General features: G+C 37.6%; 2 protein-coding genes across 2 annotated transcripts in view; both read left to right on the forward strand.

Moving 5' to 3' along the window:
* The window catches only part of LOC145306971 (uncharacterized), a 51,987-nt gene that overhangs the window by 20,238 nt on the left and 4,885 nt on the right, over nucleotides 1–26,864 (forward strand). Inside the window, exons 5-16 of the mRNA XM_080149312.1 lie at nucleotides 3,090–3,352; nucleotides 4,990–5,322; nucleotides 8,551–8,741; nucleotides 9,079–9,121; nucleotides 10,157–10,191; nucleotides 10,490–10,631; nucleotides 13,474–13,524; nucleotides 15,492–15,574; nucleotides 17,683–17,775; nucleotides 18,975–19,067; nucleotides 19,189–19,215; nucleotides 19,511–19,603. Coding sequence (XP_080005438.1) covers nucleotides 3,090–3,352; nucleotides 4,990–5,322; nucleotides 8,551–8,741; nucleotides 9,079–9,121; nucleotides 10,157–10,191; nucleotides 10,490–10,631; nucleotides 13,474–13,524; nucleotides 15,492–15,574; nucleotides 17,683–17,775; nucleotides 18,975–19,067; nucleotides 19,189–19,215; nucleotides 19,511–19,603 — 1,447 coding nt within the window. The remainder of the gene's footprint in view (nucleotides 1–3,089; nucleotides 3,353–4,989; nucleotides 5,323–8,550; nucleotides 8,742–9,078; nucleotides 9,122–10,156; nucleotides 10,192–10,489; nucleotides 10,632–13,473; nucleotides 13,525–15,491; nucleotides 15,575–17,682; nucleotides 17,776–18,974; nucleotides 19,068–19,188; nucleotides 19,216–19,510; nucleotides 19,604–26,864) is intronic.
* On the forward strand, nucleotides 22,184–26,850 carry LOC145307512 (uncharacterized). Its single transcript, XM_080149968.1, has 3 exons — nucleotides 22,184–22,236; nucleotides 22,275–23,645; nucleotides 26,842–26,850. The coding sequence occupies exons 2-3, from the start codon at nucleotides 22,779–22,781 to the stop codon at nucleotides 26,848–26,850; spliced, it is 876 nt and encodes a 291-aa protein (XP_080006094.1). The 5' UTR covers nucleotides 22,184–22,236; nucleotides 22,275–22,778.

Raw genomic sequence — 26,864 nt, forward strand, 5'->3', positions numbered from 1 at the left:
TCAAAACAATGCCGCGTAACAAGTAGAAAATGGAATAAGGTTTTAATGATTATAATACATACAAAACATTAATACCATAAAATGTCATCTATAATAGCATTATTCCATGCCTCGACTTCCGCTACAAGATCGTCTTCATAATCACTTGCCCCTAAACCATCGACATGCGCCACTTCCTTCGTATCCTCCCCTTCTTTCACCTCTCCTTCAATTTCACCAACCAATTTCTTTTTATCAATACTATTTTCATTCTTTTTAAAACTCTTTTGCCCCGTCTTATAAGGAACAAAAGGCTTGTTTCCCCACCGCAAAAAGTATTTTCCTTTAGGATTAGGCAACTTTTTATCTCTAATATCAAAACAATCCCTCATCATGTGACCTTTTCTGTTGCAATAATAACAAATAAAACCACCTTGAATTGCGCCAATTAAAGGAATAAGTTCAGCTGGTCCACCAAATTCATCAGCTAAATCAATTTCACATTGATTTATTTCATATGACAAATTATCTTCATCACTAACCTGATCAATAGTTACAGGATTTGACTTGGAACCAACGCCACCAACCATCGTTTTAGCCAAAGCCATCTGGTTTGTTGTACATCCTCTAGCCATTGACCCTGAAATTTGGTTAAATTGTAGCCCTTTAACAATCAATTGTGCTTTAACTATTAACTCTGTCCGAAACTTCGTTATCATTCGCACTTGTCCGTCACGCTCCAAATCCAACGCAAATTGACGCATCTGATTAGCCAAAAGTGGAGATAAGACCACATTACACACTTGAGAATAGAAATCCATAAACATATCATCAGTTGGTTTCGGATACGCACGTTTCCAGAAAGATAGTATCTTATCAAAAAATGCATCAATCTTATCATTCTCATGTTGCTTAACACTCAAATACGCATCTTTACATACATTTTTCATGTCGGGTGGTAAAAATGTCTCTCGCATCTTACACAAGTATCCCTTTAATGTTAATTGTCTATTCTCCATATCAGCAGGTTTTAGTGTATAACCACAAGCGGTTCTTACACCCACACATTTATCAAACAAAATTTCCTTACACACTTGATGATTAGTCATATGATAACGTCTAGTAGTCATCCAAAATCTCTCCAAATAATCATCAAAGAAAATCACATCATCGTCAACCGCAAATTCAGGCGCATTTTTTCTGAACTGATCATCAAGTTTAGCACACGTTTCATTGTACCTATGAACATTCTCCTCCCCCTGCGAAACATACAGAGATCTATCTGGTACATAAACAAGAGATTTACACCAACTAACCTGCGATTCACTCAGTCCAGCTTCAAAAAAATTGAGCGTATTAAAATCCTCCGCATTAACCTCAGAAAGGGCTGGCCACCACATGAGAACTCCATTGTAGATATTATCCACAGCATCAACCTTAGACAATTCCCAAAGTTTTATGATCTTATCTTCATTTCCCTGCATACCACCAAAAATAGGCCGAGAACCACTAGCAAACAATTTAGGCTTCTCCTCTGATCCTCCAAACCCTCCAGATCCACCAGCCGTCCTCTGCCACGGCATAGAGTTATTTAAACCATTCTGCTGGTTATTCGACCCATTCTGCTGGGTATTCGAACCATTCTGCTGGTCATTCAAACTATTCTGCTGGGCAATCTTTTCAAGAATTCGCTGCTGGCCAGTCATAAACTCATCCACAACAGTCACATTCTCAGTCTTGATATCATTATCAACACTAGGCTCCACCACCTTATTAAGACGATCTTCCAAATCGTCCATCCGAGTAGCCAGTCCAGTAACCGCAGCACTATTAGTATCAACATTATCCGTCAACTCCTGAACCTTCGTCTCCAGCGGCGTCATCCGCCCAGTCAAATTATCCAGCTTATCCCCATTGGATTGGATATCACCCTGCAACGAGGCTAACGACTCGAAGATGTACTCCAGCCTCTCCTCCGGAGACAGCTTCCTGAAATGAGCAATGTCCAACTTCATCGCTCACAGAAATCCCTGAATAAAAACAAAGTGAAGAAAAAATACAATCAAAAGAAAATCTGAGCTATAGATTCGTACTACACTACTGCGCCAAAATGACGTGTAGTAATAGCAAGAACAAACAGCTAAATATTCTTATAAAGTGTATTAATTCAAGACAAGATAAACATACAATAATAATATTAAATATTATGGCAACTATTCACTTTTATGTTCGTGTCGTGTTGCAGAGCAATGTCTTGCTCCGAAACGGTTGACACAAGAACTAAAAGCTAAAATACAAAATACATGCATTGCTCTTAAGTCAGGAAGAAAGGGACTATACATCACATAAGTATGAAAATTATATGGTAATTGTTATAATTAATTTAAAGAGGACAAAAATAATAGGTGAATAATGTTTTTTTTTCTTATATTTTTTTCTGGAGAAAATCTGGCGATCGTTGCGTTTGTGTGTGTGTGTTGAAAAATGCGTACTAGGGTAATTACATCATCAAGAATTAATCATTGATCTTTATACAGAAAAAAAAACTTTAAAACGTATTATTTACCCTAGTAATTACTCCGGATGCAAACTGACGCAAATTATTTTTACGCTTTTTAAAAAATCAATAAAATAGTATATAATATAAAAAAAATAAACACTTTAATTATCAATTAAGATGCGTGGCAAGTCTTGTAAAGGGCTAAAATAAACGATTTTGTTGACTTTCTCATTTATCATATGTTGAAGTAAAAGCAAAAATTGCAAAATCTACTTAAGGATTTTTTAAATTTAACATAGATATTTTAAAAGTATGTAATGGCACCTTTCATATAAGCTCATATCATATTGAAACTATATTCGCCCTTTAATTATAGACCTAATGATAAGAGAGTTAGAGGTTGTTTTTTTATCACTGTCATAAACAGAAAATATTATACTTTTAGCTCTAATTTGAGCTAAAATAGGAGATACAATTTTAACCTCCTCTTTTACCAAAATAAAATTCTGATAGAGGCAAACATATCTCAATCATTAGGGTTAACAAAATAAATTGTCTTTTTATTTAAATTTGCTATTGAACTGTTATCAATTAAATCTTTTTATTTTAGATGTATGAAGTATGCATTGAATCAACAATGCAACTCTTTCTTCAAACTGGAATAGTATTGTTCAATGTTTTCCTAACAACTCCTGGCACTTATGAATTCCAGGATGACAGCAGTTATATCCTCGATATCATCAGCATCACCACATCCATATCATCACTACTCTGGGGCCTCAGCAGCTTCAAGATAAATGTGACTCAGAAAGAGCAAAGTAATTATGACAAGTTTGTACTAATGGTTAGGAGCTCAGTGGATATCATTGGAAGGTATGATCATTTTATCATAAACTCCTTATTTATAACTTATTTACATCTATCCCATAAAAGTGTGTTTAATTCATATATATATCAGTCAGAAAGTGAGATAAAATGACACTTGCAGAGATGACAAACATCTTAAACCTTTAGTCCTTCTTTTTAAAGGCCTTCAAATAAATGGGTAAAATAAGAAAAATTTATTTTGACAATTGATAAAGAGAAGAAATTTCAATAAAATCAACTATGATTACAATTCTTTATCACAGTGGTCCTCAAGGCAAAAGAAGTTTGACAAAACCTACCATAAAAACGGACTATATGGCCATCAAATATACACATTGGAGGGCCAGGAACTGATTTTCTTAAAATCATAGCTGTTCCTTCTTGGGGTTTATTCCATTTTAAAGTTAACAGACCAAATTCCCTAAAAAATCAAGGTTGTTTGTCGCGATTTTGTTGCTTTGGATTCAAACCTTTATAACTTTGGCAGTATGAAAGACTCATGAAAGCCAAACCTACCATTGGAAAGCCTATTGAATGACAATTTCAGACATAGCTTTAAATTTTTTGTAGCTTTCTTACTTTTTGCCCTACAAGGAAAATTGTAACCAAAGGGAGAAAATTTATTGGGGGGGGGGGGCACACCCCCTCCATAGATTGGTGTTGAAACAGGACATGTGATAACTATTACTGCTTTGTAACCTCCCTTCTACTCCAAATTTTGTAGGAAAGAAAACATTTTTGGTGAAATTTATTACACCTAACATAAATCCTGTGCAAGCCTTTTAAGTCAATTTTTTTTTTAAAGTCATAGATTTATTTGGATCTAGTGTTCAACAAGCTTTACAATGGTAGGTTTAGCATTTTTGAGACTCCTACACAACCATAAATATAGGAAATTTAAAACTACACATGTAAAATGTAGCAATTGATGGTTCTTAATATTTATTCCTGAAATTTATGTACAATTTTGGACAAAAAAATATACACCAACTTAAAATTTTTATAAAAAAATTTTGGCACAAGGTAGAAAAAATGCAAATATACCAAATTAAATGTATGAAAGTGTATTTTTTGCATTTGTCATCAAAAGAATCACTGAACATAAGAAAAATCCTGAAAAATTTACATCAAAATACCTTAGTGAAAGCCTTTCTGAGAATAGATTTATCAATAAATTTTCTCCCTTTGGTTACAATTTTCCTTGTAGGGCAAAAAGTAAGAAAGCTACAAAAAATTTAAAGCTATGTCTGAAATTGTCATTCAATAGGCTTTCCAATGGTAGGTTTGGCTTTCATGAGTCTTTCATACTGCCAAAGTTATAAAGGTTTGAATCCAAAGCAACAAAATCGCGACAAACAACCTTGATTTTTAGGGAATTTGGTCTGTTAACTTTAAAATGGAATAAACCCCAAGAAGGAACAGCTATGATTTTAAGAAAATCAGTTCCTGGCCCTCCAATGTGTATATTTGATGGCCATATAGTCCGTTTTTATGGTAGGTTTTGTCAAACTTCTTTTGCCTTGAGGACCACTGTGTTATGTTTGATATTAATGATAAATAATTGTTTAAGAAATAACAAATTCTAGGTGTAAAGTTGAAAACACTGGCAATTTGAAGATTATTTATATTTTTTGTTAATTTAGGATATTTACAATGATAAGCATCATAGTTTTCAGCCTTAGCTGGAAATATGGTGTTTTAATTGTAACTTCTTCAATGTGCTTGATTGTGTTCATCATTCCTACACTGGCCACAATGTACAATGGTATAGAATTCTGTAGTCACAAAACTTCTCTTGATGACCATTCAATTCTGTTCATACCTGTACCATCATTTCAACCAAACGATGCTGATGAGAAAATCCAGAAGTCCAGAATGAAAAACAAAGGAATTGTGTCCATTCTGATTGTATTGATGTTGTCACTGCAATTTTTGATTACAAAAGAAGTCATTCAATTTATTCCACCAGACATGTGGTAAGATTGTAACTTTTTTACTGAATGGTCTCATTATTAGTGTAAAAGCTGCTTTAAAATTCCAAATGTCTGTCTGATATGATATATTAGCAGTAAATTACAGATTAATTTTACAGATAATTTAATACATTTTAAATTATGTCAATTTCTATAGATATATTTATTTACATTGACATAATTAGGGTAACTGTACTACAGGGCCTTTAAAGTCAATCTTGACTGTCCTTCAGCCCAATATTTAGCAAATTTTTTTTATATATTTACAAGTTTTACAAATGATATAAAATAATACTAGTTATTTACAGGGTATGGCATTAAAGTAGCTTGTTGGTTTCGATATTTGAATTATATTTATGTTTTCCACAGGGATAACACTTTCTCTCCCTGTATTGAAATGTTTTGTACTTTGATATACACTTATTTTTTACATATTTTTTAACAGCTTTGGATGAATTTAATGATCTCAGCTCACCTGGCAACTATTCCAAATTTTCGGGTTTTTTACTGAAGGGGAAGTTTCATAGATTTTATAATTTGGCTTCTCTACTCATTTTGATCTAGTATTTTGCAATGGTGTCAGAAAATTAGGAATACATTTGGAAAGTTTGTTTTCTAAATATTTAGAGACAAATTCAACTACATTTGCATGTCAAAAATGTTAAGAATATCTTGTTTTCCCATCAAGGGCTCGGCATGCACATTGTACTTAGCATTTAAGACATTTCTTACAGCTTTCTTCTGTAGACACAAAGTGGAGGAAAGATGTATTTCCTAGCCCCCTAGCCTAAAACCTAACCTAATCTAATTGTAAAAAATAATGTTGTTATCAGGGGGGGGGGGTATAAAAATTTTAAAATTAAAAAAAATATTTCAAAGAGGACAATGCCGGCTATTTTAATATTTTTCACATATTTTTGCTTTTTTTGGTCCTATTTTCAAAATTTGGCATTATCCTCTTAGAAATATTTTTTTTTCAATTTTGAAAATATTTCCTTATGTCTTTGGTGTCTTTTAGTCCAATTTTCAAAGTTTGAGTGGCTAAAACAGGGTGTTTCAAGAGAAATGTCTTTGTAAAAAAAAATTTATTATGCAGAGAAAAGAAAAATTGTACAAAATACTTTATATATTTGGAAAACCTGTTCTAGGGCATTTATGTTTTGAATAATTAAAACTGATTATTTTAACAAATTAAACAAATGAAAAACAGTTTCTTTCAACATCCATATTTTGGAAGATTTATGAATTTAAAGTTTGTGCAAAAAAATTGCACATTTTCAGAATACATGCAATCTAATTTTTGGAAATATAAACATCATTTTTGTACCATTTGTAGTTTAAGAGCCACGTTGAAAAATGTGAGAAAAAGTTTTTAGTAAGTTGTAACATTTAACCACGTAGCTCCTATATATAGGGGGGTAATTTTTTTCTCTAGGGAAGTTGTACTTGGTACCCTCCCCTAGAATAGTTATAAACCTTCATGGAACCTATGAAAAGCTACCCTGTTAAGGAGAACTTGATCGTTTCAGCAGTTAGTGGGATCCTTTGGTACAAACAGACAAACAACACAGTGGTCCTCAAGGCAAAAAAAGTTTGACAAAACCTACCAGAAAAACGGACTATATGGCCATCATATATACCCATTGGGGGGCCAGGAACTGATTTTCTTAAAATCATAGCTGTTCCTTTTTGAAATTTATTCCATTTTAAAGATAATAGACCAAATTCCTTTAAAAAATAAGGTTGTTTGTCACTATTTTTGTTGCTATGGTTTCATAATAGAAAAAATCCTTATAATCCCTAAAAATCTGGCTCGGGTAGATCACAAAAAGTCATGACCTACCATTTTCCCCCCATTGGCGGAAAAGTTAGAGCACCTCAAAGTTTTTTTAACCATGCCCTGGTGTATTGGCCCCAGAGGGCCTCCCAGAGGAGCTAGCAGAAATCTAAAGGTACCTATAGAACCACAATGGCTGGCTCTAACTATGATTTAAAGTTGCCGGAGACGCTGGCCGGCCTCCTTCCTGCCTTTAAGTGGCGGCAAAATTAGCGCATCCCAAAAATGACCATTTTTTGATGTGTTTTTTGGGTGTAGGGCAGCGTGTGTGCAGGGCGCAGCCACGTGTATTCCAACTTTTTTGTAGGCCTTCCCAAGCCGGTTCAGCAGATGTGCGGCCGGAGGCGGTCGGCCCAGCCGTTTGGCCGACAGCGGCCGTCAAAGGTTGCAAAAATTGTCAAAAATTGACGTTTTTGCAGATCTTTGGTGGGCCGGTGCAGCCAGGCCATTTGGCCGACCAGTTCAGGACACATATCCGCCAAAAACAGTGTGTTTAGACGGTTAGATAGTTTTGGCCGCACTGGCCCACCAAAAATCCGCAAAAACGTTGATTTTTAACAATTTTTGCAACCTTTTACGGCCGCTGTCGGCCAAACGGCTGGGCCGACCGCCTCCGGCCGCACATCTGCTGAACCGGCTTGGGATGGCCTACAAAAAAGTTGGAATACACGTGGCTGCGCCCTGCACACACGCCGCGCTATGCTCAAAAAACATGCAAAAAAATGGTCATTTTTGGGATGCGCTAATTTTGCCGCCACTTAAAGGCAGGAAGGAGGCCGGCCAGCGTCTCCGGCAACTTTAAATCATAGTTAGAGCCAGCCATTGTGGTTCTATTGGTACCTTTAGATTTCTGCTAGCTCCTCTGGGAGGCCCTCTGGGGCCAATACACCAGGGCATGGTTAAAAAAACTTTGAGGTGCTCTAACTTTTCCGCCAATGGGGGGAAAATGGTAGGTCATGACTTTTTGTGATCTACCCGAGCCAGATTTTCAGGGTTTATAAGGATTTTTTCTATTATGAAACCATAGCAACAAAAATAGTGACAAACAACCTTATTTTTTTAAGGAATTCGGTCTATTATCTTTAAAATGGAATAAATCCCAAGAAGGAACAGCTATGATTTTAAGAAAATCAGTTCCTGGCCCCCCAATGGGTATATATGATGGCCATATAGTCTGTTTTTCTGGTGGGTTTTGTCAAACTTTTTTTGCCTTGAGGACCACTGTGACAAATAGACAAACAAACAGACAAATAAACAAACATACTTTTACTTTATTTATACTTTATCCTTTATTAAAAGTATAACTGCTACAAATATTAAAATATACTTTTGTTTTTAGACCCTTTTATTAAGTGTGTTGTTCTCAATTTAGCATTAATTGTTTTTGTTGTTAGGTGGAACTGTGCAGAGAGAGCCAGAAAGTTACTGTGCCTTCAGAAGATTGTATTGATGACAGTTGCCACATGTCTTGTGATATCAAGTATTGAATTTATTCAATACTTGATGTTCAAGACCTGTTGGATTGATTTCTTGTTTCTTGAAAGAAATGAGAACACTCCACAAGAACCAGTTGAAAACACTTCAGGTAAGTCAGGATAATAAGCTGCTTTTAATTAAAATCATCTGCATAGTTGGCCACAGAAACAAATTCCAGATTTTTTTCTGAAGACAATTTATTCATTGGTGGGGATGATGGGTTAAAGGTCTGGGAAAACATGGTCCTAACATTTCATTGCTACTATAGTATATAGCCATACTTACATAAAGGCTGTTTATACTTTTTACCCCTTTTTACTTTTTTCTTTTTTGAAAGTAAACCAAGAAAAAATGGGGACTTCCAAAAACTTATCTTATTTTACTAATTTCTGTTTACATAGATGTTCAAATTTAAACATTCATATAATATTCATTGCTTTGTTTAGATGAAAATGTTGGTGACACTACAAGATCAGAAAATCTGAAAGTGTAAATATTTTTTTTCAATACACATTAACACTTTTAATCACAGCAAGTGATTATTTTGTTTCACAACTACATCCAGAGCATACAAAAAAGCATTCTGTTTTTAGAAGTTTTATTTAAGAAAATGTAACAATTCAAGCAGTTTGACACAGATTATGATACGATTTTAACTAAGTTGAAGATATTTGCTGACATATGTTTTTATTACTAAAGAAACCATGCAAGAAATATACCGCTTCAACTGCTGAAAGACTGCCAAGAGTAGACCCAATATCCAAAATTTGAAGCCTCCAGCTTCAAAAACAAAAAAGTTATAGACATTTCTAATCACATTTTTAGTACTATGGTAATTTTGAAAGTTTTTGATTGCTAATAATAGAATTTTCATTATTAAAATACGTCGCCTAGAAAGCAAATTATAAGATTATTTTTGGCAGAAACTTAGGATACCAGTAACTGATAACGTTTATCCAATAAAAACACTCTTCTTTATAGTCAAAATCATTCAAAAAAATTCAGTTTATATTGCATTGTATTGAGAGTATGCCAGCCTCTAGGATTTCCAGCCAATCAGAAGCCTGAGTATACGCTAAGTCTGCTGAACAACCAATCACTGCTGAGCATCTGTATTACTTACATTAGTTTAATTTTTTCCCGCTATGATTTTACGCTTTCAAACGCAATTTAAACCGAATTTTTAAAAGGCATTTTGACTATAAAAAGGGGCGTTTTATTGCAATAATGTTATCAGTTACTGCCAGTCTAAAATTCTGGCAAAGATAAGCTTTTAATTTTGCTTCCAGACGGCGTAATTTAATATTGAAATTTTCTTTTAGTACATTGAAAATCTTTCAAAATTTCCATTGTACTGAAAGAATCATTTTGAAATATCTGTAACTTTTTTGTTATTGTAGCTGGAGGCTTCAAATTTTGGGTATTGGGTCTACTCGTGGCAGGCTTTAAGCAGTTAAAGCTCGGTATTTCTTGCAGGGTTCCTTTAAATATTATGTCTAAACTTTATAAAATTCTTAATTTTAGAATTCTTGTGAAAAGAAGAAAAGACATTGTTGCAGGTAATATTGAAATTGTTAACAACATAGAGAAAAATGCCCTGGGGATAATGGAAATAGTATTTCATTATAAATTTGTGCCGGCAATCAATAGTAATATTATTGATTATAGTGGCAGCTTTTGATAAAGAGTTAAGTTGATATTCAACTCTAGTTATGTTTATGAGAGGAAACTGGATGTAATATGGCACTAGATATTGTACTAGCTTTCCAGCCTATAATTTTAGCATGCTTAAGAATAGCACATTTCTGGAATATTGCCGTTTTACTTTTTTTGGTATTCAACAAAATTTATCTTTAGGTCTTCTTCTTCTTGGTTTCATCATGACTGTGTTTATCCTGTCTCTAATAGCAGTGAACAAAGAAACTGGATTTGTCCAAGGAAACATGAATACAACAGAAATTACCAAATTAATTCAAAACATTGAAGCATCAATTGCCAGGTAATTATTTCAACATAAAACTTATATTACTATTATATTATTTTCTGCATTATTCACAATATTTGAGAAATTGTCAACAAAAAACTTATATTACTAGGGCTGCCAAAAAATTTTCTGTATAATTTCTGTTTAAAATATATTTTGTGTTTATTATTTGTCCATTTCATTTATATTTGATGTCTGATTTTAAAATTCTTATAATCATAGCTTTCTCTAAAATATTTAATTTTATGTTTCACCTTTTTGCTGTGTAAAAGATGATTTTACAGCAATACTTTGAAATAAGAGATCTCAAAAAGTATTAGAGCGAGAAAAATGTTAGAGACCTTGTTAGAAAGCTCCAATATATGTCAATTCAACTGTAATGTGAACGAATTTGCATGAAGAACATGAAAGACAAAATAACACAATAAAGGTGGTTAGGTGAAAGTACTCTAGAAATAAAAGTAAAATTTGATCACCAATAGTAATTTAAAAATTTTCTACTATGGGAAGGTACTAATTCAATTTAGGGAAAGCATGTTCTGAACTCACCATAAGGTCCCAGTACATCCTGCATGTGTAAACCATTTCCACATTTTTTTTCTAATCTAACAAGCCTTTGGGTGGGGTGTGTATAGTAAAGTATAAAAATATAGGCAAATCTTATTTTTATAATATTAAGAAGGCTCCATTTTTAATGTAAAATTAAGGTGTATATAGTGCAATATATCAAAAAAATGTTTTATTTTGCATATTTGTCATACTTTAAATTGCTTGAATTAAATCAATTTCAGTGGCGTTCGAAGCACTTTGTCTAGGGGGGGGCATTTTGAAGATTTTGTAAAATTTTGCCCCCCCCTAAATCAAAGTGCCCCACCCTGCAATGACCGAATGGAAGGGAGCTAGAAAGCATCGTCGAAAAAATAGTACAGAAGATAAATTAACCTATTTATTACACTAGTCCCCAATATTTCATATAAAATTTTCTTGTTCGTTGGCTCCAGGGGCGTCCAAGCTTTTTTTTGGGGGGGGGTATAAAATTTTTAAGGGGGGGTAATTCGTTTTTTTGGGGGGGGGGTAAAATTTTTTTTACTCTCCCCAAAATTTTTACCCTGGGGGTAAAATTTGCTTGGGGGGAGGGGTAATTACCCCCCCTGAAATCTGTTGGCAGGGGTAAATTAAGTTTATTGCCCCCCCCCCCAAAAAAAATTTACCCTGGGGCGAAGCCCGCAAAAAATTTTTTTATTAGAGATTTTTTTATTTTGGGGGGGGGGGTGTAAGTACCCCCTTCTAAATGGTTTGGGGTGCCTACAGCACCCCCAGGGTAGAAGTAAATTTTAAATGGGGGGGTAATTGCCCCATTACCCCCCCCCCCCTTGGACGTCTATGGTTGGCTCAACAACTTTGGGGACTTTAATGGAATTTTGATTGGTTGGTTAATTAAGTCGAGTTTCCATACATTTCATCCACTAATTGTAATCTATATAAGGGGTAATTTTGTGTATCATCATTGGGGATGTACAAAATTTCTTTGGTATACAAAATAAAATTCTTCCTATAACCTGGTTTGTTATGTTCAGTGAAAAAAGATTATAACCTAATTTCTACACTAATTTAAAAACTTAAGGTTAAATGAATAGTATCTGTCTGTTTGGCGCGAAGCGCCAAAATTTATTTTTTGGAGTATTTCTTGATCTTTTTTTGGAAACTGGGATAGTTTTGCTTTTTGTAGGGAAGGGGGCAAAAAGGGGCATTTTTGTTGACCAGGGGGGGGCAAAATGGGGCATTTTTTAACATTTAGGGGGAGGGCAGGGGGGGCGGTTGCTAGGGGGGGGCAGGGGGGGGTGGCGTTTTGGTCACTAGGGGGGGGGGGCGATTGCCTTAGATGCCCCCTTCGGTTCGCACGCCACTGCTCAATTTTTGATTATAAAAAAATATATTTGTCCCTCATTTATATTCCCAAGATAAACTATAGTTAAACATCTTTTATCTTATATAATCTATTATTAAATTTAACCATCATAAACACATATGCGCCCCACACCAAGAGCTATTGAGAGATCTACAATCCCCCATTTTTTTCACAGAAAATAACCAAGTTTTGGGTTTCAGATGTTTTTCTTTGAACATATCTTAAAGGAAGCCTGCAAGAAATACCACGCCTTAACTGCTGAAAGACTCCCACAAGTAGAACCAATTCACAAACTTTGAAGCCTTCAGCTTCAATAAAAAAAATATGAGCATTTCAAAATGATATTTTTATTTACATGAAAATTATGAAAGATTTCCATTGCTAATAACAGAAATTTTAATAGAACTCATCACATTTTATAGTAAAAATCTCTATAAAAAAATTTGGTTTGTAAGTGTTAAAATCATAGCAAAAACAAATTAAACTAATTTAAGCTAAACTGTGATTAGTTGTTAGGCTAATTCAGCCTTCTGATTGGCTGGAAATACTACATTACTTTCTGTACAATGCAAGTTAAAGTGATTTAAAAAAATAATTTTTATTGCAAAAATTTAAGCAGTTACAGGTAACCTAACTTTCTGACAAAAATAAGATTATAATTATATTTCTAGGCAATGAAATTAAATTTTGAAATTTACATCATAATTAATGGAAATCTTACTAAATTTTCATGTAGCTAAAAATGTCATTTATAAATGTCTAAAACTTTTTTTTTAATTTTGAAGCTAAAGGCTTCAAATTTGGGGTATTGGGTCTACATGTGGCAGTCAATTATTATTTAAATTGGTGTATTTCTTGTAGGCTTCCTTTAACTTTTAAAAGTTTAGGTTAACGTCAGTAAAACTTATATAACATATAACTTACTACATTAAAAAATTTATTATTTAGAAATGACAGTGTATGTAATCTTTTGGAAAACAAACCAGAGTCTCTAGGAAAGTATTCTTATTTACATGTTTCATTAGAATGTTTCATTTGGAAATTATTCCATGATGTAAATTAAAATAGAAATATACCACACAAAATGTTTGCATCCTTTAAAAGATTTTATGAGGCAAATTAAAAATTATTAAATGGATTTTTTGCCATATCATTTATAGTTTATTGTAATTTATATTATATTTATGGTGAAAACTACAAGGTGTTTTAAAAAAAACCCTGCACTTTCCGGTTTTGGGAAACAACCAGTAAGAGACTTTTTCTAAATTGCAAACAAATGAACATAAAATCGTCAATTTTAAAGATTTTATTAAATTTTAAAAACTGGGAAGCAAATTATGTATATGACTATTAGATCATTGAATAAAATCGTTGCCAGCATCAATCACCGCTTCAAAGTAGCCCCAGGCCCAAAAGTCCATTGAATGAAGATCGGCTGCCGGGAGGCCCCATTTCCTTAGAAACATGAGTAACCGCAGGATCAAAATTCACACAACTTTCAAGCTACCCTTTGACACGGAGGCCTTTATTTGGACTACAGTTGGGCTAAAACGATGTTTTATACCTTTTTAGAAATGGCATGAAGATTCAGCCTGGATTTTTAGTCCATAGTCTATAGTCTAAAATGAGTTTTTAAGTTCCATATGGGTCTCTAACGTCGAGAAACAAGAAATTTTCATGATTTTTTATGATTTTTGACGTTTTTGACATCTCTAAATCTGTCACGCTTTACTTTGCCGGAGTACTACAACCAAGCCACAGATTTAAGATCATCATTTTAACCATACATTTACCTTTCACTACGGCCGCATTTTTAGAGATATCTAAAAAAAAACTCAGGTAAATGGTATGTACATTTTTACAGAGAATATGGAGCTATAATTATTTTTTTCATGCTCCTTCTGGTTCATTTCAAAATCTGGAAAACGCAGTTTATTGAAACACCTTGTAGATTTGAGGGAAAACACCTTGTATCGATTTAAAATTTATGTGTGCAAACAGGGGAATTCCAAGATTTATACAGTTAGGGAGTTGAATCCATTTTTATAGAAGCAGAAGTATAATCTATGATTATGGTTTGGACCCTCTAAAACTGTAATCTACCCTTCCACTTTCCCCTCTCTTGGTGAAGATATCTTCAACGCCGATACGATTTTTGAAATATAAGATTCCACTTTTGTCTCTCTTGTTGAAGATATCTTCACCAAGAGAGGCAAAAGTGGAATCTTAAATTTCAAAAATCGTATCGGCGTCGAAGATATCTTCCCCAAGAGAGGGGAAAGTAGAATCTTACATTTCAAAAATCGTATCGGCGTTGAAGATATCTTCACCAAGAGAAGGGAAAGTGGAAAGGTAGATTACAGTTTTAGAGGGTCCAAACCATAATCATAGATTATATTTCTGCTTCTATAAAAATGGATTCAACTCCCTAACTGTTATATATTTGACTAGCTGCTCTGTATGATATCCTAAAATATAAATCTATCTTGACTTTGTAAACTAACATTAGCCAAATATAAAGCTTGGAAATGTAAAATTTCATTACAAAAAAGCTTTTCCATTTAATGTCTACAAAAATACTCATATTATTAGTTGTATCTACTCTCCATGAAATTATCAACAGTGCCAGCCCTGATTTTGGGAAACCAGATAACAAACTTGAATGGGCAGAGAAAATTATTTCAAGATGCAGACCAAAACACAAAATGTGGACAAAAACAGGGCAAGTTTATATTTTTTATTAGCAAAACTACCCAATCTATCACTTTGAAAATAAACATCTAATTTAAACATTATTTAGTCCATTTGTTTGTCAGTTAAGCTATGACAGTCATTTTACAGGGAAAATATGATTTACACAGCTAATTATACATAATAAAATAAGGCAAGCAGTTATTGCATAGAAAATAAATTTTAAATTAGAAAAATGCCAATAAAAAACGTTGAACCATTATAAAATTATTTAGGAATGATATGAAAATTTTGACAGCTTTTCATACAACAATTGATGTATGCAGATCAATTAGAGGTTGTAATGAATTTGAACAAGGTAATAGTCAAATTAAATTTGCTACATTGTGGATTTGTTACCTAGATGCTTTCCTCATAGTTAATGGGAAGTCCAACTCCTATAAATATAGAATCGATCTTAAAGCCCAGTTCTACCTTTTTTTCCACATGTCAACCTAAACATGTACAATAACAAGTACATTTATAAAATTGGTTGACCTCAAGCTTCTAAAAATCACCAAAGTCTTTTGTGAAATAGGTATTTGAGATTTTATCTAAAAATTTATCTAAAAATTTCTCAAATTCGCCCCATAGTGATGTAATTAATTGTTCTTGTATACAAGAAAATAGCTTAAAATCACTACAGGACCAGTAAGTATATTCCCTGTAGAGTAGAACCCACTCAGCTCAGTGGTTACCAAGATACCAAGCTTCTGATGAACAGATATTGTTTTATTATGTATTATAGAATATTAGATGCTCTTTTAGATTCTATGAAGGAAATAGCTTAAAACTTTCCCATGAATTAACTCTAAAACCATCACAACTGTGATTGGTTTTTGAGCAGATATAGCCTTTTGGTTAACTGAATTCTAACAGAAGTAAGAGCGGTGTATTTCTTGCAGGCTCACTTTAAGTAACATTCATTAGACAATAAACCCTCAACTAATTATTCATGTCATTCAGTTGACAAATCAGCGGTATTTACCATTTTCATGTATCTTTATAACCCCTTTTACTCATCCAGGATAAAATTAGGTTACCAGTGCATCACAATGGAGAAAACTTTCTTTAATTAATGAATAGAAAAATCGCCCTTAGAACTTTGTCATCCCTTCCCCTATAGTATTATCTGCCACCTAGATTCAAGTTAACACATTAGGGTCCTTAGATTGTTTATTACATAAATATCACAGTAGAGTTTCAATACATGAGATGATATTTTCTTGGAAAAAATATTTTTTGAACCAGCCATAATAATTCTATTAGACATAAATAATTTTGTCTGCTAGAAATTGTGTTTATTATTTTTATAGATTTTTGTCTGCTAGGATCATAACAATTTCAGTATTAAATGCAAAAGTAGCCAAAGTCTCCAAAATCTTGCTAAATCTTTCATGATTATTTTCAACTGGCCCCTTTTATTTGATCCATTGTAGCCTCCCTTACTACCTGGAAATATGCACTAATAAATATAGGTTGGTTGTCCAACCAAATGATGCAGATTACAACATTTAAGCATGCTTAACCCTTACAGATCGGGCCCCAATTTCCACCTTAATAGATCGGGGGGGGGGGGGGGGGGCATTTTGACCCCCCCTCTATCTCGGCTTCTGTTTTTTTCTGGTGGTTCATGTGTATTTTTAGAGAAAATTACTTTTTCTAGTCATAACAGTCAGGTCGCTCCTTAGCCGCTTTTTAGCTGCCAGCCGCTAAATTTTAGAACAGCTGTAAAGCGGCCAATTTTGTAGCTAGGATGACCAAATTTTAGGACAAAGTTTAATTTTTCATAACAAAAAAATTACTTTTTCTGATCATCGCCAAAAAACGGCAAATAATAGAAACCGCTATTTTCGGCGGTTACGGCAGTAAAACGTCGGTTGGCGGCGCCAATTAATATTTTATCTGTTTATTGTTGCTCAAGGATTTACCAAAAAAAATTATAGGTCTCTAGCTGTAATAGAAGCCACGATATTCATGCTATATGTCTGTAGGAAAAGCCGGACAAAAATCAGTCATAAAGTTGGTCAGGGTGCGGTCAAACGGTCATAACACCACTTTTCTCATTAGATCATTGATATCTCAGTATTCACCAAAAAAAAATTTAGGTTTCTACCTTATTCACAAAAGTCATAATGTATAAATTAAGATTTATTTAGAATTTTTTTTAAATTTTGGTGCTACCCAACTGACTTTGACTGGACACCACGACCAACAGAGACCAGATATCTTAATAAAATCAACTCTTGCCAACGTATAATTACTAAACTTAAAAAGTCATGAAGTCACAACTCTCTATCTTAACTACAAAAAAAAATGACATTGAAAAAACTAGAGGGGGAGGGGGGTCAATATTAACCCCCCCCCCTCCCCGATCTGTAAGGGTTAAAATGAAAAAACTATAAAATTTTCTATAATATATTTCAGATGATTGTAGAAAGTATCTTTCCCAATGTATCAACTTATTTGATACTGTGGTAATGGTTTACAAAGAAGATATAAACATACAAGATGAAGAAGGTGAAATTTATTAATACAATAATAGTTATTTCTCGTATCGTATTATAAACAGAATTTCCACGGATATAGAATGTACAATTATAAGATTAAAACTAGTTTTTTAGTTCCAAGGTGCCGGAGGCACTGGCTAAAAAAACTGGTTTTAATCTTATGATTGTACATTTCTATATTCGTAGAAAACTGGATATAATACGATGCTAGACATAGTTTTTTCGTATTCATGAGAACCGGTTCCTGTCCACCGGATTTGAATGAATACGAGAATAGTTATTTCTCGTATCGTATTATAAACGGCTTTCCGCGGATATAGAATGTACAATTATAAGATTAAAACTACAGGGTGTTTTTTTTTAATGAGCTAAAAGTTATGCTTAATTTAACCCACTTGCCATTGACAGAAATTAATAATCTATATCTTAATTTCTTCATAGATGTGGGACAATTTGTATGAGAAAAAAATATTTAGCGATTTTCAACAAATTCTGCCTTAAAAACCGGTTTTTCTAAAGTACCTATATTTGGAAGATTTTTGCATACTCTTAAAATTTGTCATGATCCAAATATAGGTACTTCAGAAAAACCGGTTTTTAAGGCAGAATTTGTTGAAAATCACTAAATATTTTTTTCTCATACAAAATGTCCCACATCAATGAAGAAATTAAGATATAGATTATTAATTTCTGTCAATGGCAAGTGGGTTAAATTAAGCAATACTTTTAGCTCATTAAAAAAAAACACCCTGTAGTTTTTATCTTATAATTGTACATTCTATATCCGCGGAAATCCGTTTATAATACGATACGAGAAATAACTATTCTCGTATTCATTCAAATCCGGTGGACAGGAACCGGTTCTCAAGAATACGAAAAAACTATGTCTAGCATCGTATTATATCCAGTTTTCTACGAATATAGAAATGTACAATCATAAGATTAAAACTACAGGGTGTTTTTTTTTAATGAGCTAAAAGTATTGCTTAATTTAACCTGGCTAAAAAAACTGGTTTTAATCTTATGATTGTACATTTCTATATTCGTAGAAAACTGGATATGATACAATGCTAGACATAGTTTTTTCGTATTGATGAGAACCGGTTTCTATCCACTGGATTCGAATGAATACGAGAAATGATTTTATATACATTTTAAATTTGGTAAAAATCACAAGATTCATTATTAAAATAAAATGTTTATAATCAGGAAGAACACCTCTTGTAAAGGCTGGTGGTGATTCTCATTTTGTGTTGAAAATTAAACAGGATGGTGGTGATTTTGGACAAAGTCAATGTGGAGGTATGACTATTTTTATAAAAAAATATTTTATTTGAATTAATTTTAAAGCACACACATATAAGAAAAAGCAGTCTTATTAGATTTTGAAGCAAAATGAAATAATTAATTATTTATTTCTTAGCATCTGAAGTAAACTACAAGACAGGAGGTAAACATTCAATAATAAAACTTTGATAAATAAACCTTTTTCTTGATAAATTTGATAAATTTTTCTTAATAAATATGGACGGAAAATAAAAATAAACCAGGATGCAACAAATGAACATTGACATATTTAAAGTAATAATGTATAAATTAACATTCAACAATATTTAGAAATCTGTTCCAATTCATGTTTTCCTCCTTCATTTCATAAAGATTGTAATGTACTAAAGACTGATGTAACTTTAAATAAAGCATTCCATATTTTAGATTGGCTATTAATACAATTAATTCTCTTACAGCTTTGATTACAGCATCAAAACTTGGATATATTATTGAAGTAAAGAATATATTGAAAACTGGTAATTTCTCTGTTAATCAAACTGACGATGAAGGTAATATTTATTATATAGAAAGATTAAAGAAATTTCAGTCACAGAAGCTGTTACATTAAGATTAGTTAAAATCATATACATTATTTATTAGATAATGTGACAATTTTAAAAATTTACTAAAATTTTTCAAAGAGTTAATAATTGTAAAATGAGAAATATTTGATTTGCTTTGGGTAGAAATAATTGTATCTGTACTCAAAACATTGAATCAAAAAATATCCTATAATTTAAAAAATATCATTTTCTCAAAATTACTTATCTATTTATTACCTATCTATCTATCTATCTATCTATTTAACTATCTCTCTATCTATCTTACTATTGTGGTATGCGGCAGCTCTGGACCATGCAGAAACCAAGACATTATAGTGATGCTACACACCTAGTTAAATCCTGTTATTCTACAGTTATGAAGCCACCTGAAAAGATGTCAGATAACGGTACTGATTTTATCTCTCAGTTGTCCTGCAAATGGAGGGAGGGGTGTTACCCCTCCCTCTCCCATCTTAAGCACCGGAACCTTCCCCTTCAACCACCAAGTTATCAGCACCACCTCAACCCTGAGGATAAAGGATCTAAACCTGCCCTCACCTAATATAATCACCCCCACACAGACTGTTGTTGTCACAAGTAATCATCAAACCTTCCCTCTTTAGTACCCAGACCTACCACTCAACCCCTCTATGCTTATCTACCTATTGTGCTGCTCCATGGGCTATCCTGCCTGCCCCAGACAGGGATAGCCATCTACCTAACCATTGCAATTATCTATGTTTTACTGTATGATTTATCTTTAACTATCTTTATTCCTAATCCATATGTATTTATATTATGGTTAACTGTATTCTTAATTCCCCCCACCCTTTCCAGGGATGGGGGACCATGATTGCCCAAACTGACTATTGTATATGTATTACAATGCTTTTATGTTATGATTATTTATTCCTATCCATTGTAGTTAATGTTTGTTGTATATAGCTTTAGTATCCTTTAAACCTCCAATAAAGTGACAACTGAAATAGATGTTGATTCTTGTCTAGTGAATGCTAGAGAAGCGTAGCTTCTCTATAGTAAGGTGTCCACGTCTGTTCACACTGCCGTAGTCTTTATTCGAACTCTGGTGTCTGCCATTTACCCTAGGCGGATACCACAACTTTTGGTGACAGCTGTGTGAGATTACGGCGAACCACAAGTGTAGAGCAGACGCGCAGCTGAGGCTAAGGTACTCCCAGCAGTGAAACTGGCAAAACTGACACAAGCAACCTGAATTACCCACCCTGGACAGCAAGTCTAACTCTGCATCCGGCAGTTGTGGAAGTGAAACTGGACGAAGAACCGCGAGAAGCGCCGACATCTAACGGAGAATTGAGCGCTCAAAAGGCTGAAACAGGCCTGCGGACCGGCTGAAACAAGCCAAATAAGTGTAAACGGCTGAAAATAGGCCAATTTTACTGCAAGAGATAGCAGGATCCGAACCAGTGGCGCTAGCAGGACGGGACATTCCCTGCCGCCATCAGCTGAATTTGGATAAGCGGCGCTAGCAGGACGGGACATTCCCTGCCGCCGATAGGCTGAAACACGCCACATAGCTGCAAGCGGCGCTAGCAGGACGGGACATTCCCTGCCGCCGATAGGCTGAAACACGCCACATAGCTGCAAGCTGCGAGCCAACATACGAGTGTAGTGCACCAGAACAGAGAAAAACTACGTCAACTCCAAGTATCCTGAGAGGCTACAACGCAGCCACCCATCTAGAAAAACAGATATTATGTTACATTGCAGGGATTACCACCCTGATGTGATGGCTAAACAATAGATTTATGAGCAAAGCTTGGCAAACAAATTGTTGTGTTGTGATAAATCTAAGAATAGAACAGGCTTGGATTTATTGTGTATTGTGATAACAGCTAAAAATAGAACAGAGTTGGTAAACAAATCTGTTATGCAATTGTGATAAGGACAAAAATAGAAGCTAGATGTAATATAATAAAGACCCTGATATACAATCAAATCACCTCAAGCCTATAGCACAACAACAATACACCCCTTATTCCAAGGGAAAGGGAGGAGCCCCTCTCCATTGAAGGCAAATACAATCAGGGTGATATAATAGATAAGCCTAGGATTAAGAAGAAAAGGCACTATTACACCAGCACACAGTTACCTCCCTCCCTCACAGGGGAAACGGACGGAGTTACCCCCGTCCCCTCACGCGCTTCCCCCTTCCTACCCACACTAGACTAAGTCCGTCTGTAGTGTGGGGCTAGCGATCGGACACACAGAGCGCCATTCACGGGTAGCGCAACAGAGTGCGGAAAATATCATAAATCCAACGGACGAAGCGGACCAATGAGAGAGCGAGTTGAGGGGTGAGAGCGCGTTTTCCCCATGTGCGCGGATTTGACGGTGCGGACGCGCGTTGCAAGGACAGGAGATTTCACACACCCACACACACACCCACACAGGAGAGGGGCCACTCTATAGCATACAACAGAGATATTTTTTTTGGAGAAAAACTTGCCAGCTCCTCCCTCCCTGTCTACAGTGTGATAAGGAAAACTAAACCAGTTCCTTAAACCCACTCAGACCCTCAACATCTTCCTAGCCTGCCAACCCTACTTCAAAGCTGAATGGTTAGTGAAACAAATATATGTATATATAAATACCCAAGTGATAAATAAGGTTGTTTTTTTGTATCATGGGTACAAGTAAGTGAATACTAACCTCACCAAACAACACTGGAAACTGATATGGTAACTGAACGAAAGTACGCCCACCCTGTGGACATAGCCTGACTTGCTGCCCCACACTGGGCAGTGGTGGTGTGTACCTGGACCATCGACCTTCATAGTTGTGAACTATATACAGAGGAAGCGTGATTTTTTTTGGAGCAAGGAGGAAAAGCTAGCTAGCTCTGGGGATATTCCTATACACGTATATATATATATATGGGCGTGTAGCCATGTATATATATAGATAGCCTACCTATCCATATATCTACTAGCGGATACGCTCCTAGAGACATCTGTGGATTCCTAACATATTCCCTGTTACCTTTAAGCTAAGATCCGCTGGTTACCACAGAAATCAAGAGCTATACTGGAAAGGAGAACAACTCAGGCTCAACAGTTAAACAAGACGCTGGCACCCACAGACCAACCCCCTGCTACTTATCATGGGGGCGCGCCAGCCACAGAAACTCTTGAGCCAGGAGGACCGAGCCTACGGCTACGTGGACTACCACCCTAATTACACAGCTATAGTATTTATACTAGGGGTGAGCCGGCTCGAACCTCCTTGCGGTGCGGCTACTCTACTCTGCTCCTATATCTACAAGATACTGCTTCTGTTATTACTTTGGCCTACTGTGTTGAGTACAGTGAACATCAAACACATGCCAGGTCACAGACCCCTGGTCCCTGAGATGCCCTTGTCTGGAAGGGTGACTGAATGTCCGCTGCACAGCTCCTGTTCAGTTGGTGCTCAACGTACGAGAAATAGCAATACTGGACTGGAGATTGCTGAACCTGTAGGTGTCCTCCTGGGGGTGTTGAACGATGCAACTGAGCCTAATGAGAAGGTGACAAGCTTCAGAGACTTAGTGGCCAGCCCCAAGATGGACACTACTACCAGAACTGAGACTCCAAAGGGGCCCAGCCCTAGGGCCAGTACCACCTGTTTCTGGGGTGGAAAGGTCCTCCCTGGCACTGGCCTCACCAATCTGGAGGATGGGGAGCTGTCCCAGGGGAATAGGCCCTTCACCCAGATGCCCGACGCATACCTGGCGGTGGGGGAGCCGCCATCCAAGCCTCCCTGGGAGCCCCCAGGCATGGAACGACTGGGGACCGGCCTAAGGATGGGGACTGGTGACCTGCTGCAGTGGAAGACTTTACCCAGCACGGAGGGAGCAGGGTTGACCAGCAGCAGTGAGGCTGTCCCCCCACACTCCAAGACCAGATGCCGCTACTTTGTTGTCCCAGCCAAGTTCCCCCATGCTGCTGAAGATGGAGGCCCACCAGGATGCAGAGCTCAAACTAGGGAAGTCAATAAGAAGGCCACCCCCTGCCAAAACCAGAACCACCGCAGGGGCTCCCCACCAGCAGCTGACGGAGCCTGGCAGGGACGCAATACCAGCTGGCAACTCTGGCCCAACTCAGGTGGCTACCAACAATCTGCTGACAGTCCGGAATACAGTTCAGGCTACCATCAGTATGGCATCTTCTGGGCCTTGCTGGTCCACCTGTGGGTACCTGTCCACACACTGGCCACAGGTACCCCCCAGAGATCATAGCCCCCTTTCCGACTGGCACCATCAACGGCCTTTGCTACCAACTACCTGGCATACCCAGAGGCAGGATCCCTCATGTGGAGAAGCACCTGCAGAAGCTAAGGCCGAGGCTGGCCTCGCCACCCAGGGGAGGAGAGCCGCTGTTGGATGGAAGGAACCTGTGTGTATGGGGAGGAGGCTGAATGTAACCAAGGAGCCACCACAAGCAGCCCAGCACCGCCTGACCCCTAGTAGGGGAGACCCTGTTTGTCAGCTGGTGCCCCAACTGGAGGAGGAGAGACCTGGCAGGTTGATACACCCTGGGGAAGCCGGCCTGATGGGACCCAGCTGGACGAAGGGGCGCTGCCGCTTCAACGGCCACACAGCCGCCAAGTGTAGAACCGGTTGGGACCAAGCAATGAAGAAACACCAGGCCGCCCAACAACCTGCATGCAACCAGTCTGCCACCCAGGTCCACCTGGAGGGAGATGCCCAGCCGTCACCCCAACTAGCTGCCGCCGCTGGGGCCGCGGCTACCCAGGAGTCTGTGTCTCAGATTGGGACCATAGTGGCCAGGATCAACGTGCTGGGAGGAGCGGCTGAACCCAACCGGGTTGGCCTGGACCTCAGCCTCAATCACAGGGGACCGGTGTCCGTAACCCCTGTCACCCCCAGCAAGAGCCGAGGGGCGCTACCCAGCGAGTCTGAGTCGATGTATGGGACGCCAACCGGCGTCGCCACCTGGAAGGAACGAGAGGTGCTTCCCTGCACCACCAAGCTGATGTCTGGGGCGACAACCGTCGCCGCCACCTGTGAAGACTGGGGGGTGCTATCCAGCGCCCCACGCTGGTGCCTGGGGCGACAACCGTCGCCGCCACCGAGAGACCTGGACCCCTGTGAAGACTGGGGGGTGCTATCCAGCGCCCCCACACTGGTGCCTGGGGCGACAACCGTCGCCGCCACCGAGATACCTGGACCCCGGAATGAGCCCGCAGCCCCAGAGGAAGGGGTGACACCCGTCACCCCCAGCCAGCCAGAGCCCCCAGCCAGCAGGGAGAGTCCAGCTGTCCCTCACCCTCAACTGCATCCAGCTGTCTACCTCCCTCAACCAAGCCAGGGTAATTGCATTGCACTGGTGTACCAGGAAGTTTGGGCTGGGCCAAACTTGCCTGCGCCCCCTGCATCTGCCCCAGGAGCCAGGATATCAGCCATTACCAGCCAAACTGAAGAAGCTTTGACCGCTGCCTGGGGAGTAACACAACTAGATGCGCCAAGTGCCGAGCCTAACCATAGAAGTAGAGGATCCCCAACAATTATGTCTACCCAAGATGGAGACAATGTGCCTGGACCCCTTCAGGCTAGGGGAGGAAATCCGGAGCCTTGTGCCTCCAGTCCACTAGCAGCAGTGTCCGTGGATGGGCCTGTCTCCCAGCCAACTAGAGCGGAGCCACCCTTGCAGATCCAAGACAGCCTCCGGCATAAAGGGTGGACTGTTACCTTTCCCTACCCCGCAGGTCGGACTGCCATGCACCACCCTGCCAATGTCCAGAATGAGCCTGAAGGAGGCAACGCTCCTACAGTATGGCAACCACCACCTGCCCGCGTTGACAGAGACCCTGGAAGCCGAATGAACCTGACCAGCCCCGAGGGCGAAGAAACTGCGCCTGCATCCAGTAGCCAGCCTGCCAGCAGCAAGGTGACCAACACGATGGAGACCACCAGCCCAGTGGAGAAACCTGCAGAGGTGTATACCAGGCGGCTGTTGGTCCAAGCCCCCTCATGTGCTGTGCCACCCCTGGAGGTTGCCAGGGTGGCCTCAGAGGTACACATCCAACGGCCAGAAGATCCAACAGGACCAGCTACTCCAGCAGATATAGCCGATTCCGTTAGACCTGGGGAGGGCTGGAGTCCACCACCGTCCAGCAACTGGTATCCTGGCGGACCCATTCCACAAGGACAACAAACTGAAGGCCGCAACCACTGTCGGAAGTCTGGCGGTGCAGACAACCCCTCCAGCCTTCCGAGGGGAGAGTTGTGGTATGCGGCAGCTCTGGACCATGCAGAAACCAAGACATTATAGTGATGCTACGCACCTAGTTAAATCCTGTTATTCTACAGTTATGAAGCCACCTGAAAAGATGTCAGATAACGGTACTGATTTTATCTCTCAGTTGTCCTGCAAATGGAGGGAGGGGTGTTACCCCTCCCTCTCCCATCTTAAGCACCGGAACCTTCCCCTTCAACCACCAAGTTATCAGCACCACCTCAACCCTGAGGATAAAGGATCTAAACCTGCCCTCACCTAATATAATCACCCCCACACAGACTGTTGTTGTCACAAGTAATCATCAAACCTTCCCTCTTTAGTACCCAGACCTACCACTCAACCCCTCTATGCTTATCTACCTATTGTGCTGCTCCATGGGCTATCCTGCCTGCCCCAGACAGGGATAGCCATCTACCTAACCATTGCAATTATCTATGTTTTACTGTATGATTTATCTTTAACTATCTTTATTCCTAATCCATATGTATTCATATTATGGTTAACTGTATTCTTAATTCCCCCCACCCTTTCCAGGGATGGGGGACCATGATTGCCCAAACTGACTATTGTATATGTATTACAATGCTTTTATGTTATGATTATTTATTCCTATCCATTGTAGTTAATGTTTGTTGTATATAGCTTTAGTATCCTTTAAACCTCCAATAAAGTGACAACTGAAATAGATGTTGATTCTTGTCTAGTGAATGCTAGAGAAGCGTAGCTTCTCTATAGTAAGGTGTCCACGTCTGTTCACACTGCCGTAGTCTTTATTCGAACTCTGGTGTCTGCCATTTACCCTAGGCGGATACCACACTATCTCTCTATCTATCTTACTATCTTTTTATTTAACTTTCGATCTATCTATAACTATCTCTCCACATATATCTTAGTGTATATATATAACTGTACTCTGAACTAAAGAATATATAATGTAACTAATATAT

Source organism: Acartia tonsa, chromosome 15 (genome assembly GCF_053477335.1).
Source record: "Acartia tonsa isolate MP-2025a chromosome 15, ASM5347733v1, whole genome shotgun sequence".
Classification (NCBI taxonomy): Eukaryota; Metazoa; Arthropoda; class Copepoda; order Calanoida; family Acartiidae; genus Acartia; species Acartia tonsa.

Bases quoted from the DNA above. Each gene is read 5' to 3' on its own strand.
- LOC145307512 (XM_080149968.1), top strand. From the start codon at position 22,779: ATGGGGGCGCGCCAGCCACAGAAACTCTTGAGCCAGGAGGACCGAGCC.